Here is a 14,876-nt window from a genome sequence, read left to right on the forward strand (position 1 = left end):
CAACCCGACATATGGAATCGAGGTGTCCTGCACAAATATAATTGGCATTTGGCACCATCGCGGACACCATCCAGGAAGAGAGTTTGTGCAATCTTGGATCCTTGGGACACCACTACCCTAAACCCTAACCCTAAAAGCAAGTTGATTCACTAGCTAGGTTCTAGATCAACGATTAGCTGTTAGCTGAATGCAATAATGGATAACAGTTTCCAGTTTGCAGTTCCACTTTTAAATACAATAAAGGTTATGTTTTAATCACCTATATAAATATGTTTGCTGTTACACTTTTGAATACAATTAACACTGTTTTATATATTGCATTTGTTTGTCCAAAACAAATCACCTATGTAAATATGTTTTCAGTTTTGAAAACAATGATTAAAGGTAGTTTTAATTATAACGTCTGGCCCACTCTCTAGTGATGTGTTCTACATCATCAAGGTAACAACTGATGACAATTAACAATGATAGGACAGTCAGTAAAAACTATTTTTGTTTCTGGTGCTCCTACATTTTTTCTGGTGCTCCTTACTTTTTATAGTTAGGAGCATCAGTGCTACCAATGAAAAAAAGTGCATTTAGAGCCCTGTGTTCGCCTGGTTTAACTAACTCAACTTTCACTATGTTTTAAATGGCAGAAGATTATATTCCTACAGTATGATATTCTCAGATTACTTTGTGCCATACGTACTATATGTCTGGGTTGGGATCAATTCTATTTTAATTTAGTCCATTTGTCAAATTTAAATGGATTGACCTCAACCCTTTTATATATATATATCTGTGCAGATTCTGTTACATGTCTGGTGTGTTTCTGATATCTGGTGCGTTTCTCATATCTGGTGTGTTTCTGCTCTATCCATCAGAGATTACATCGAGCTATGAACACATCTTTCAACGACGATAAACTGCAGACTGTCGCCAAGAAGGAAAAAAGGTAATCACAATCATTGATGTTCCATAAGGAATGTCCCCTAACCTTCACAAAAAGGCTGTACAGCAAATTGACAGACCACCTGATTGATTGATTTGAGAAACGTTTGATTGAATGTGCCAGTTTGACAGTGTGTGTCAAATTGTGTTTTAATCACAACTTGGCTAATTGAATTGTCAGTGATGATAGCAGCGACGTGATGATAGCCGCGACGTGATGATAGCCGCGACGGGATGATAGCAGCGACGTGATGATAGCAGCGACGTGATGATAGCAGCTACATGATGATAGCAGCGACGTGATGATAGCAGCGATGTGATGATAGCAACGCCGTGATGATAGCAGCGACGTGATGATAGCAGCGACGGGATGATAGCAGCGACGTGATGATAGAAGCGACGTGATGATAGCAGCGACGGGATGATAGCAGCGACGTGATGATAGCAGCGACGTGATGATAGCAGCGACGGGATGATAGCAGCGACGTGATGATAGCAGCGACGTGATGATAGCAGCGACGTGATGATAGCAGCGACGTGATGATAGCAGCGACGGGATGATAGCAGCGACGTGATGATAGCAGCAACGTGATGATAGCAGCGACGTGATGATAGCAGCAATGTGATGATAGCAGCGACGGGATGATAGCAGCCACCGTGTCACCCTACTAACTGGCTGTGGAACATGTCAGCATCAGATCAGTGGCGGTCAGTGCTGTTTAAGATGAGGGAGGACACCTTATTTCTATTACAGCATATTGGATGACTGTCATTCATATTTAATTCACCCAGTTTAATGTAACAGCGATAGGTTTAGGCTACTACATGATACTCGAATTTCCCTATACCCATCATGAGGTTGCTACAACCTAGCCTATGAATGACAGTTTACAATGTAGGTGCACACAGGTCGAGAGACAAATTTGAGGTGACAGACAGTGACACAAGGACAGACAGTGACATTCAATACCGCCTTGCACACTCTTGCCTGCATCTAGCTGATAAAGGGTGTAATCATTACGCCAACAGTTACAAACGAGAGTTTCTATTGGACAAATTCAGGTATGTTTATTCCCGTTTTGTTCTGTTTGCTTCCGTTTAAGAAACTTCTTTCAACAGAATCGGCGGAATGAATGCATCCCTGATCACGCATAAACACAGTTCAATTTCTTAGCAGCCACGTTGTATTCCTTCTATGCGCTCTCCTCCGCTCACCTTTTCCCTCCGCTTGTGGACTTCAATGAACAACACATCAGCTGTATGTGACCAGCCGAAAAAACCTTTCCAAGCCAAACCGCTACACACAGCCTACATCGTTGTCACCATATTAGCTAAAGTAACGTCATAGTCAGCATAGCTAATAGAACTAACACCTTAGTAAACCCACTACAATCATGCAGTAACTTTACAGTGTACAGTCAGTTAGAAGTTTAGCTAACTACTTTGATGAAATCTCTCTCTCTATTTCTCTCTTGCTTCTCCTTCAATTTGGAAGAAATTAATTTGTTAAACTGTTCAACTATTGTCTTTCTCTCTCTTTGAGTCAACTACTCACCACATTTTATGCACAGCAGTGCTAGCTAGCTGTAGCTTATGCTTTCAGTGCTAGATACATTTTCTGATCCTATGATTGGGTGGACAACATGTCAGTTCATGCTGCAAGAGCTCTGGTAGGTTGGAGGATGTCCTCCAGAAGTTGTCATAATTACTGTGTAAGTCTATGGAAGGGGGTGAGAACCTTGAGCCTCCTAGGTTTTGTATTGAAGTTAATGTACCCAGAGGAGGACAGAAGCTAGCTGTCCTCCGGCCACACCATGGTGCTACCCTACAGAGTGCTGTTGAAGCTACTGTAGACCTTCATTGCAAAATAGTGTGTTTTAATCAATTATTTGTTGACGTGTGATTATATTTAGTATAGTTTTATCTAAAAAGGATAACATTTTAAATGTTTAAAAATATATTTTTTTATGAAATTCACTGAGGAGGATGGTCCTCCTCTTCCTCCTCTGAGGATCCTCCACTGCATCAGATAGCATGTTCTGTAGTGCCCTATAGGCCTTGGTCCAAAGTAGTACCCTATAGGTCTTGGTCCAAAGTAGTGGACTATCGGGAATAAGGTCCCATTTGGGATGCAAAACAAGGTCCCAAAATATGTGTTTTTTTGTTCGACCCCAAAGGTGCAACGTGGTTAACCACCACCACCACCAGCAGCAACAGGAGCAGGCATGTGTACCATGGACCAGCTCAGAGTCCGACTGCAACAGGAGGAAGCTTCTGGAGTACCCCTGTGATTGCCCCACTCCTCTTGCTCCTCAGGTAGGCCAGACAAATAAGGAACACATAGCATAGAGTATTTACTGTCTGGGAGGGGGCGTCTTGTTGGGAAATTGTACATTTTTTAAACATTTTTTCTACAGCCTTATTATATACAGTTACATTTTAGTCATCAAAAAAGGCAATACCAGTAGTTAGGATGTAGTCAGAATCAGGTGGTAATTTATCTCATTTATTATATATTATTTATGTTTTGATTCATGCCATTTGATTGGTTTACATGTTTCTTATTTTCTTCTCTTCCCCTACAGGCCACCTCTAACGGGAGGACACACCTGGTCCAGGTGGGTCTACAGGCCAGGACCAACCCCATGCTGCAGGAGCTGTCGGAGCTGGAGACACACATCACCGTCATCAAACAGCAGCTGCACATCGCCATGAAGAAGAAGAGGGAGCTGGAGCAGATACACAACATGACCGAGTAGAGGATTGGTACCAGCAGACACATAACATGACAGAGTAGAGCATTGGTACCAGCAGACACATAACATGACCGAGTAGAGCATTGGTACCAGCAGACACATAACATGACAGAGTAGAGGATTGGTACCAGCAGACACATAACATGACAGAGTAGAGGATTGGTACCAGCAGACACATAACATGACAGAGTAGAGGATTGGTACCAGCAGACACATAACATGACAGAGTAGAGGATTGGTACCAGCAGACACATAACATGACAGAGTAGAGGATTGGTACCAGCAGACACATAACATGACAGAGTAGAGGATTGGTACCAGCAGACACACAACATCCCTGAGTAATTACGCTATAGAAAAGGTACCAATTCAATAGCGTGGGTGAAGACATTACAAGCTGGGGGGTGAAGCTATGAAGCTAACGCTGTTACATCTGGTACCAGCAGACACAACATCCCTGAATAGAGGTTGGAGCTACCAGCAGACACATAACATCCCTGAATAGAGGTTGGAGCTACCAGCAGACACACAGGAACACTGAATAGAGGCTGGAGGAGTACCACCACAAAACGAAACCCTGATATCCTTGAGTCCGAGAGCAGCACATGGGACTAGCAGGAGGACAACAGCCTGAGACCATGAGACCAGCAGGACTAACGCCAGACCCAGAGCCCCAAAGCAGACCACCATGGCTGCTCCTGAGCCCTGGAACACTGTCTGCTCTCCACCTGCGACCTCCAACATCTTTCTGACAGAGGAGTTAACCAGAGGAACACTGTTTCCACCTCCAACATCTCTCTGACAGAGGAGTTAACCAGAGGAACACTGTTTCCACCTCCAACCTCCAACATCTCTCTGACAGAGGAGTTAACCAGAGGAACACTGTTTCCACCTCCAACCTCCAACATCTCTCTGACAGAGGAGATAACCAGAGGAACACTGTTTCCACCTCCAACCTCCAAGATCTCTCTGACAGAGGAGTTAACCAGAGGAACACTGTTTCCACCTCCAACCTCCAACATCTCTCTGACAGAGGAGTTAACCAGATGAACACTGTTTCCACCTCCAGCCTCCAACATCTCTCTGACAGAGGAGTTAACCAGAGGAACACTGTTTCCACCTCCAACCTCCAACATCTCTCTGACAGAGGAGTTAACCAGAGGAACACTGTTTCCACCTCCAACCTCCAACATCTCTCTGACAGAGGAGTTAACCAGAGGAACACTGTTTCCACCTCCAACCTCCAACATCTCTCTGACAGAGGAGTTAACCAGAGGAACACTGTTTCCACCTCCAACCTCCAACATCTCTCTGACAGAGGAGTTAACCAGAGGAACACTGTTTCCACCTCCAACCTCCAACATCTCTCTGACAGAGGAGTTAACCAGAGGAACACTGTTTCCACCTCCAACCTCCAACATCTCTCTGACAGAGGAGTTAACCAGAGGAACACTGTTTCCACCTCCAACCTCCAACATCTCTCTGACAGAGGAGTTAACCAGAGGAACACTGTTTCCACCTCCAACCTCCAAGATCTCTCTGACAGAGGAGTTAACCAGAGGAACACTGTTTCCACCTCCAACCTCCAACATCTCTCTGACAGAGGAGTTAACCAGAGGAACACTGTTTCCACCTCCAACCTCCAACATCTCTCTGACAGAGGAGTTAACCAGAGGAACACTGTTTCCACCTCCAACCTCCAAGATCTCTCTGACAGAGGAGTTAACCAGAGGAACACTGTTTCCACCTCCAACCTCCAACATCTCTCTGACAGAGGAGTTAACCAGAGGAACACTGTTTCCACCTCCAACCTCCAACATCTCTCTGACAGAGGAGTTAACCAGAGGAACACTGTTTCCACCTCCAACCTCCAACATCTCTCTGACAGAGGAGTTAACCAGAGGAACACTGTTTCCACCTCCAACCTCCAACATCTCTCTGACAGAGGAGTTAACCAGAGGAACACTGTTTCCACCTCCAACCTCCAACATCTCTCTGACAGAGGAGTTAACCAGAGGAACACTGTTTCCACCTCCAACCTCCAACATCTCTCTGACAGAGGAGTTAACCAGAGGAACACTGTTTCCACCTCCAACCTCCAACATCTCTCTGACAGAGGAGTTAACCAGAGGAACACTGTTTCCACCTCCAACCTCCAACATCTCTCTGACAGAGGAGTTAACCAGAGGAACACTGTTTCCACCTCCAACCTCCAACATCTCTCTGACAGAGGAGTTAACCAGAGGAACACTGTTTCCACCTCCAACCTCCAACATCTCTCTGACAGAGGAGTTAACCAGAGGAACACTGTTTCCACCTCCAACCTCCAACATCTCTCTGACAGAGGAGTTAACCAGAGGAACACTGTTTCCACCTCCAACCTCCAACATCTCTCTGACAGAGGAGTTAACCAGAGGAACACTGTTTCCACCTCCAACCTCCAACATCTCTCTGACAGAGGAGTTAACCAGAGGAACACTGTTTCCACCTCCAACCTCCAACATCTCTCTGACAGAGGAGTTAACCAGAGGAACACTGTTTCCACCTCCAACCTCCAACATCTCTCTGACAGAGGAGTTAACCAGAGGAACACTGTCTGCACCCAAAGCCTTGGAACCTGGTCCCTGTCCTGGGGGTGGATTCTTTCAATATACACTGAACAAAAATATGAACGCAACATGCATCAATATCTACGATTTTACTGAGATACAGTTCATATAAAGAAATCAATCAATTTAAATTACTTAATTAGGGCCTAATCTATGGATTTCACATGACTGGGAGTACAGATATGCATCTGTTGAAAAAAAGGTAGGGCCGTGGATCAGAAAACCAGTCCGTATCTGGTGTGACCACCATTTGCCTCATGCAGCGCGACACATGTCCTTCACATAGAGTTGATCAGGCTGTTGATTGTGGCCTGTTGAATGTTGTCCCACTCCTCTTCAATGGCTGTGCGAAGTTACTGGATATTGGCGGGAACTGGAACACGCTGTCGTACACATCAATCCAGAGCATCCCAAACATGCTCAATGGGTGACATGTCTGGTGAGTATGCAGGCCATGACAGAACTGTAATATTTTCAGCTTCCAGGAATTGTGTACAGATCCTTGCGATGAGGTGATGTCGGCGGATGAATGGCACGACAATGGGCCTCAGGATCTCGTCACGGTATCTCTGTGTATTCAAATTGCCATCGATAAAATGCAATTGTGTTTGTTGCCTGTAGCTTATGCCTGCCCATACCATAACCCCACTGCCACCATGGGGCACTCTGTTCACAACATTGACATCAGCAAACCGCTCGCCCACACGACGCCATCTGCCCGTAGACTTGAAACCGTGATTCATCCATAAAGAGCACACTTCCCCAGCATGCCAGTGGCCATCGAAGGTGAGGATTTGCCACTGAAGTCAGTTATGACGCCGAACTGCACTCAGGTCAAGACCCTGGTGAGGACGACGAGCATACAGATGAGCTTCCCTGAGACGGTTTCTGACAGTTTGTGCAGAAATTATTCGGTTGTGCAAACCCACAGTTTCATCAGCTGTCCAGGTGGCTGGTCTCAGAGGATCCCGCAGGTGAAGAAGCCCGATGTGGAGGTTCTGGGCTGGTGTGGTTACACATGGTTTGTGGCTGTGAGGCCGGTTGGACATACTGCCAAATTCTCTAAAACGACGTTGGAGGCAGCTTATGGTAGAGAAATGAACATTAAATTATCTGGCAACAGCTCTGGTAGACATTCCTGCAGTCAGCATGCCAATTGCACGCTCCCTCAAAACTTGAGACATCTGTGGCATTTTGTTGTGTGACAAAACTGCACAGTGGCCTTTTATTGTCCCCAGCACAAGGTGCACCTGTGTAATTATCATGCTGTTTAATCAGCTTCTTGATATGCCACACCTGTCAGGTGGATGGATTATCTTGGCAAAGGAGAAATGCTCACTAACAGGGATGTAAACAAAATTGTGCACAAAATCTGAGAGAAATAAGCTTTTATTTCAGCTCATGAAACTTTACATGTTGTGTTTATATTTTTGTTGTTCTTATTGAACATCTTGTTTAATACGAAATAAGTTGTTATACTCACCTGAGACCTAATGTGGAGAGAGAAGGGGACCGAGGGAATGATGCTACAATGTGATATTACATCAGACCTTTTCCTCATGAATGCATTTTATTTCCAGAGCTACCGTTTTTTTTTGATTTGTGAATGGGACTGTGGGGTTTTAGGGAGACAGAGACAGAGAGTGACAGAGAGTGACAGAGAGTGACTGAACCACAGAGGAGGTGTATTGTTGTCTGGTGGTGGTGAGCATTTGGAGCGTGCTGTAGAGGTGTCGGGCCGAGTCCCAAATGGCTCCCTCTTCCCTATATAGGTGCACTACTTTTGACAAGAACTATGGACCCTGGTCAAAAGTAGTGCACTTAAAAAGGGAATAGGGTGCCATTTGGGACGTAGACAGGGGTGGGTGAATATTTGGAGCGCACAGTAGAGGTGTCAGAATGATCTATGATAGCTGAACCAGAAACAGAAGTGCTTCCTCTCTCTCTCTGAATACTGAGTACCATGATGGATCTCTAAACACTGGCACCTTATTCCCTATATAGTGCACTACATTTGACCAGATATACAGGGAAAAGGGATCTGGGCTCTGGTCAAAAGTAGTGCACTATATAGGGAATAGGGTGCCATTTGGGATGTATCTCTAAATACTCTGGTCTGTCTGGTTTCCCTTACAGTACAGATGTTCTGTTCTGCTCCGTTCTGTTCTGCTCCGTTCTGTTAATCTCTGCTCCGTTCTGTTCTGCTCTGTTCTGCTCCGTTCTGTTCTGCTCCGTTCTGTAATGTTCTGTTCTGTTCTGCTCTGTTCAGTTCTGCTCTGCTCTGTTCTGCTCCGTTCTGTTCTGTTCTGTTCTGCTCCGTTCTGTTCTGTTCTGTTCTGTTCTGTTCTGTTCTGCTCCGATCTGTTCTGCTCCGTTCTGTTCTGCTCCGTTCTGTTCTGTTCTGTTCTGTTCTGTTCTGTTCTGCTTCCCGGGGGCTCAGTCAGGATGAGGAGGACTTATTTTATAGATGATGGGTTTGGGTGAAAAAACGTTTGACTTGATCTCACAGATGGAGGCCATCATTTATTTAATGAGATCCTGTTTATCTGAACATTATCTCATCAATTTAACAATCTCCAAATACAGTTCTATGCAAATCAGTGCTTAGTTAAAAAGATACAACATTCTGGAAGTTACATATGGTGCTCACAGTGGGGACAGATGGTGTGTTGCTAAACTCCTGACAATGATATCTTACTGACATACAGTGGGGTCGGAAATTATTGACACGCTTGATAAAGATGAGCAATACTGACCCTAGACTTTTTCCACATTTTGTTGTGTTACAGCCTGAATTTAACATTGATTAAGTGTTGATGTTGATTATCACTGGCCTACACACAATATCAAAGTGGAATTATGTTTTTACACATTTTCACAAATGAATTAAAAATGAAAAGCTGACATGTCTTGAGTCAATAAGTATTCAACCCCATTGTTATGGCAAGCCTAAATAAGTTCAGGAGTAAAAATGTGCTTAACATGTCACATAATAAGTTCCATAGACTCACTCTGTGTGCTATAATAGTGTTTAACATGATTGTTGAATGACTACCTCATCTCTGTACCACACACATATAATTATCTGTAAGGTCCCTCAGTCGAGCAGTGAATTTCAAACACAGATTCAACCACGAAGACCAGGGAGGTTTTCCAATTCCTCATAAAGAAGGGCACCTATTGGTAGATGGGTAAAAATAAAAAAGCAGACATTGAATATCCCTTTGACCATGGTGAAGTTATTAATTACACTTTGGATGGTGTATCAATACACCCAGTCACTACAAAGATACAGGCGTCCTTCCTAACTCAGTTGCCGGAGAGGAAAGAAACTGCTCAGTGATTTCACCATGTGGCCAATGGTGACTTTAAAACAGTTACAGAGTTTAATGGCTGTGATAGGAGAAAACTGAGGATGGATCAACAACATTATAGTTACTCCACAATAATAACCTAATTGACAGAGTGAAAAGGCTATGCTCAAAAGGCTATGCTCAAACCCTACACCCCAACACGAGCGCTCTGTTCTGCCACCTCTGGTCTCTTGGCCCCTCCCACCCCTACGGGAGGGCAGCTCCCGCTCAGCCCCGCCCAAGCTCTTCTGTGTCCTGGCACCCCAATGGGTGATATATGGTTGTCCTACCTAGCCATCTTAAGATGAATGTAAGTCGCTCTGGATAAGAGCGTCTGCTAAATGACTAAAATGTAAATGTTGAAAATGAGTGAGAAAGTTACAGAGTCAGAAATCCCCACAAAATAATGAGAAACACGAAGTGCAAATGCATCCAACATGTTTGTAAAGTCACAAGCTTGATGTAGTCATTGAATATGGGACCAAATACTAAACTTTATTTAGAAGAATCTCTAGGGGTGTCAATAATTTTCACCCCTACCTATTTGAGAAAAACATGTATTACTTGTTAAACAAAATCGCTTTCTCTGAGCAATTGTATTAGTATAAAATAATATATTTCCCCATTTGTTGAGCATACAATATAGCTCAGTATTTGAATTCGTTATTTTATACAGTCATTATTGTTAATCTTTATCAAGGGTGTCAATCATTTTGGACCCCTCTGTACCTCTAGTTGGTTTTGTCTCGATCATAATTACACAACTAGTCAACAAAACACAAAGATGGAGCGTTGATGATTTCTACCGGAGGGAGGTCCTTATCTAATAAAACCCCATTAACATGATGATTCTGCCTGTAGAGAACTCATTCTCATCAGATTTGACTGGGATTTGGTTTAAATCTAATTGAGCAATCATTTGTTGGGATATAGTCCACTCTCTTAGTGGAAGAAAAAAAAAAAATTTACTTGGCGGATAAAGCATGCAATTTGGTACAAACATTCCTTAATTTATATGTAAATATCTAAGACGGTGTTATAAAATGTGGAACAAGATGTAATACAAAGAACACGATTCATAACTAAACATTCTACGGGCGGTTAAAAGCATTGGGCCAAGTTGCTGAATCGAATCCCCGAGCCGGCAAGGTTGAAAAATCTACCGTTCTGCCCTTGAGCAAGGCAGTTAACCCCCAACAACAACTGCTCCCTGTGTACCGATGACGTGGATGTGGATTAAACCAGCCCCCTTTCCCTTCTCACAGAGCGGCCAGATTCTGGTGACAACTAAACGCAGGTGGAAGATTACTCATTTCTTGGCAAAGTCAAACTGTTTTGTCACCTGCAGAATAAGCCTTGGAAATGCAGCCCACACAATTTAATTTAATTACGACTGCTAAATCTACACTCAATACTACCAGGGCCAGCAAATACTTCGTTGAGGTTCAGAATAAAAAGCCCACACAATAAATACTCTGCTACTAACTATTTATTTTGTGGACAAATCAAGAAAAATATATGCAGCATTTCAAAAGAAATTAGATACTTTTTTTTTCTTAAAGAAAGACTATACAAATTGGGAATATTTATTCAAACAGTTGAACTGTGTACTTCCATGCTGAGAGATGGAGAGGACAAACACAGTGACACAGTCCAATGGGACGTTGATTTCCCCTAAACAATTATGAACAACAAAAAACATTCCTGAAAACATACAGAGATAACAAAATATGAATAGATTGAGGGATTTGTACAAATACCACATAACGACATCAATATTTCAATAACATTAGATAGACTGTATACTGTATATTATATTTCCTTTGTGATGTAAAACATGTCTAGAGAGAGAGAGAGAGAGACAGAGACAGAGACAGAGACAGAGAGAGAGAGAGAGAGAGAGAGAGAGAGAGAGACATAGAGAGACATAGAGAGAGAGAGAGAGAGAGAGAGAGAGAGAGAGAGAGAGAGAGAGAGAGAGAGAGAGAGAGACATAGAGAGAGAGAGAGAGAGAGAGAGAGAGAGAGAGAGAGAGAGAGAGAGAGAGAGAGAGAGAGAGAGAGAGAGAGAGACAGAGACAGAGACAGAGAGAGAGAGAGAGAGAGAGAGAGAGAGAGAGAGAGACATAGAGAGACATAGAGAGACATAGAGAGAGAGAGAGAGAGAGAGAGAGAGAGAGAGAGAGAGAGAGAGAGAGCGAGAGAGAGAGGAGGAAGTCCAGACGCAGATCAGACTAAGGGATGAAACAGTCTGGTAATTTTCCCAACATTCCCAGGCTTTCCAGAAATCCCGGTAGAAGGATTCCTGAATTTCCTGCTTATTCACCCCTGATTCCCGGGAATCTTCTATTTTGTGGAAAACCTGGACATTTTTGGAAAGTTACCTGAATTTTGCAACCCTAGTTCAGACCTACAGTAGCAACATGCTCAGGGTTAGGTAGTCTACAGCATGTACTCTCTTATACAAAATGTACAAATCGTCGGCCTCTATCTAACTAGTTACACCAGAATACTGTCCTTTCTTACAGTTGTATTATGACAGTAGAAAAACATCATTGTGCCTAGAAGTTGTGTTGAGGAGACGCAAAGGTGACCCGGTGCTGACCCACCGCGGTCCCCGCTAGTCATGTGACCTCAGTCATCGATGCCGAGTGGTTCTGGAAAACAGAAAAAGAGACGTGTTACATTTTTAGCATCGAGGTTTGTACTGTGGTTGATGTCCATCAACATAACGTAAACGAGTGTGGTCCTAAACTTTACAAAAACCAGTGCTGAGTAAAAATACTGAAGAAAAAATAAAGGTGTCTTTGTAAAGAATTTCCTAAGATACTAAGATTTGAGGCATACAACAAATAATAACAAAGATAGCTAATAATGTAAGCATACTGTGTCCATAATAAGTATATAGGTTGTATGTTGGGAGCTTTTGGGAAAGAGCACAGTTAGAAAGATATGGCATATAGAAGCAAACCGGATGGACATCATGAAAATGATCGGAGAGGTTGAGAGTAGAAGAAGTTCAGGAGCAAAAAAAATAAAATAAATAAATAAATATATATATAATAGAATTATTGTAAAATTAACTGTGTCCATAAGGTGTAGATAGTAAGTATAGACCGGAAGTAGAGGCCTGGGCATTGTTGTTCACTAATTTACTCCAAGTAGGGAAAGGATGGTGGGGTTGAAAAGTAATAAAGGGGAGTGTATATATATATATATATAAAACATGGGGGATTGGAAGTGATGCAGACAATTACATTAATAGAAGATACAATCTATCTGCAATATTAAGCTGATCCATTCCCCCACGAATAAAAAATAAAAAAATAAATAAAAAACAATTTTTAAAAAATACAAAAAAAAAATAGATTTGAGGCATATGCTGAAGTGGATGATGTTCAGTGGTAAAGCAAACGGGCGTGATTTTCATGCACATCAGAAAACAAGAGCTGAGAAAATATATCCTGATAAAGAGCTGAGAAAATATATCCTGATAAAGAGCTGAGAAAATATATCCTGATAAAGAGCTGAATGACAGAAAGGGAAGGAGAAAAGGAAAGGAACACAGCACGCCTCCATCCACATCGAAGGGTCTGCAGTGGAGCGGGTCGAGAGCTTCAAGTTCTTTGGTGGCAAAATGACAAAGGACTTAAAATGGTCCACACACACGTGCACAGTCGTGAAGAAGGCGTGACAGCGCCTCTTCCCCCCTCTGGAGGTTGAAAAGGTTTGCCATGGACCCTCAGATCCTCAAAAAGTTATCCATCTGTACCATTGAGAGCATCTTGACTGGCTGCATCACTGCCTGGTATGGCAACAGCACCGCCCTCTATCGGATGGCGCTACAGAGGTTGGTGCAGACAGACCAGTACATCACTGGGGCCGAGCTCCCTCCCATCCAGAACCTCTATATCAGAGCTCCCTGCCATCCAGAACCTCTATTTCAGAGCTCCCTACCCTCCAGGACCTCTATATCAGAGCTCCCTGCCATCCAGGACCTCTATACCAGAGCTCCCTGCCATCCAGGACCTTTATGCCATCCAGGACCTCTATATCAGAGCTCCCTGCCATCCAGGACCTCTATACCAGAGCTCCCTGCCATCCAGGACCTTTATGCCATCCAGGACCTCTATATCAGAGCTCCCTGCCATCCAGGACCTCTATATCAGAGCTCCCTGCCATCCAGGACCTCTATATCAGCCGGTGTGAAAGGAAGGCCCGGAGAAATGTGAAAGACTCCAGCCACCCAAGCCATAGACTGTTCTCTCTGGTTGTAGGGTTTGGAGCTGTGAAAGACTCCAGCCACCCAAGCCATAGACTGTTCTCTCGGTTGTAGGGTTTGGAGCTGGCAAAAAAGGCATTTCACTTTACTTCTGCACGTGACATTAAAACTTGAAACTTGAACCACCTGCTACATTGATTACATGTCAGTGATCCATCAATCAGATGACTAACTGGCCGGTCAGTCAAACAGTAAAAATTATTATCTGCAACCTCATTTCCTCATGGATCCAGCAATCAGTGTGTCTCTTTCTTTGGTTGACAGGTGATCCTGACAGCGAGAGTCATACGTCATTAATAAACAGAGTCTGGCTACTGTAGCTGGACGTCGTACTGCTTCTTATTCCCTCACCATCTCTCTCACACAGAGACTGGATCGCGGGACCTCTATCCCTCACCATCTCTCTCACACAGAGACTGGATCGCGGGACCTCTATCCCTCACCATCTCTCTCACACAGAGGCTGGATCGCGGGACCTCTATCCCTCACCATCTCTCTCACACAGAGGCTGGATCGCGGGACCTCTATCCCTCACCATCTCTCTCACACAGAGACTGGATCGCGGGACCTCTATCCCTCACCATCTCTCTCACACAGAGACTGGATCGCGGGACCTCTATCCCTCACCATCTCTCTCACACAGAGACTGGATCGCGGGACCTCTATCCCTCACCATCTCTCTCACACAGAGGCTGGATCGCGGGACCTCTATCCCTCACCATCTCTCTCACACAGAGGCTGGATCGCGGGACCTCTATCCCTCACCATCTCTCTCACACAGAGACTGGATCGCGGGACCTCTATCCCTCACCATCTCTCTCACACAGAGGCTGGATCGCGGGACCTCTATCCCTCACCATCTCTCTCACACAGAGGCTGGATCGCGGGACCTCTATCCCTCACCATCTCTCTCACACAGAGGCTGGATCGCGGGACCTCTATCT

General features: G+C 44.0%; 2 protein-coding genes across 2 annotated transcripts in view; one reads left to right on the forward strand and one right to left on the reverse strand.

Moving 5' to 3' along the window:
• Positions 1 to 3,692, forward strand: part of LOC311135783 (glutamate receptor ionotropic, NMDA 3A-like) — a gene marked incomplete at both ends in the record, with an annotated part of 198,902 nt that extends 195,210 nt beyond the window's left edge. The window contains 3 exons of the mRNA XM_084169825.1: positions 867 to 937; positions 3,111 to 3,249; positions 3,519 to 3,692. Of these exons, the coding sequence (XP_084025951.1) occupies positions 867 to 937; positions 3,111 to 3,249; positions 3,519 to 3,692 (384 nt within the window). The remainder of the gene's footprint in view (positions 1 to 866; positions 938 to 3,110; positions 3,250 to 3,518) is intronic.
• An 8,582-nt stretch (positions 3,693 to 12,274) lies between these two features.
• The window catches only part of LOC311135784 (phospholipid phosphatase-related protein type 1-like), a gene marked incomplete at both ends in the record, with an annotated part of 56,908 nt that continues 54,306 nt past the window's right edge, over positions 12,275 to 14,876 (reverse strand). The window contains one exon of the mRNA XM_084169826.1: positions 12,275 to 12,307. Coding sequence (XP_084025952.1) covers positions 12,275 to 12,307 — 33 coding nt within the window. The remainder of the gene's footprint in view (positions 12,308 to 14,876) is intronic.

This window comes from Coregonus lavaretus, assembly GCF_964263955.1.
Source record: "Coregonus lavaretus genome assembly, chromosome: 10".
Lineage (NCBI taxonomy): Eukaryota > Metazoa > Chordata > Actinopteri > Salmoniformes > Salmonidae > Coregonus > Coregonus lavaretus.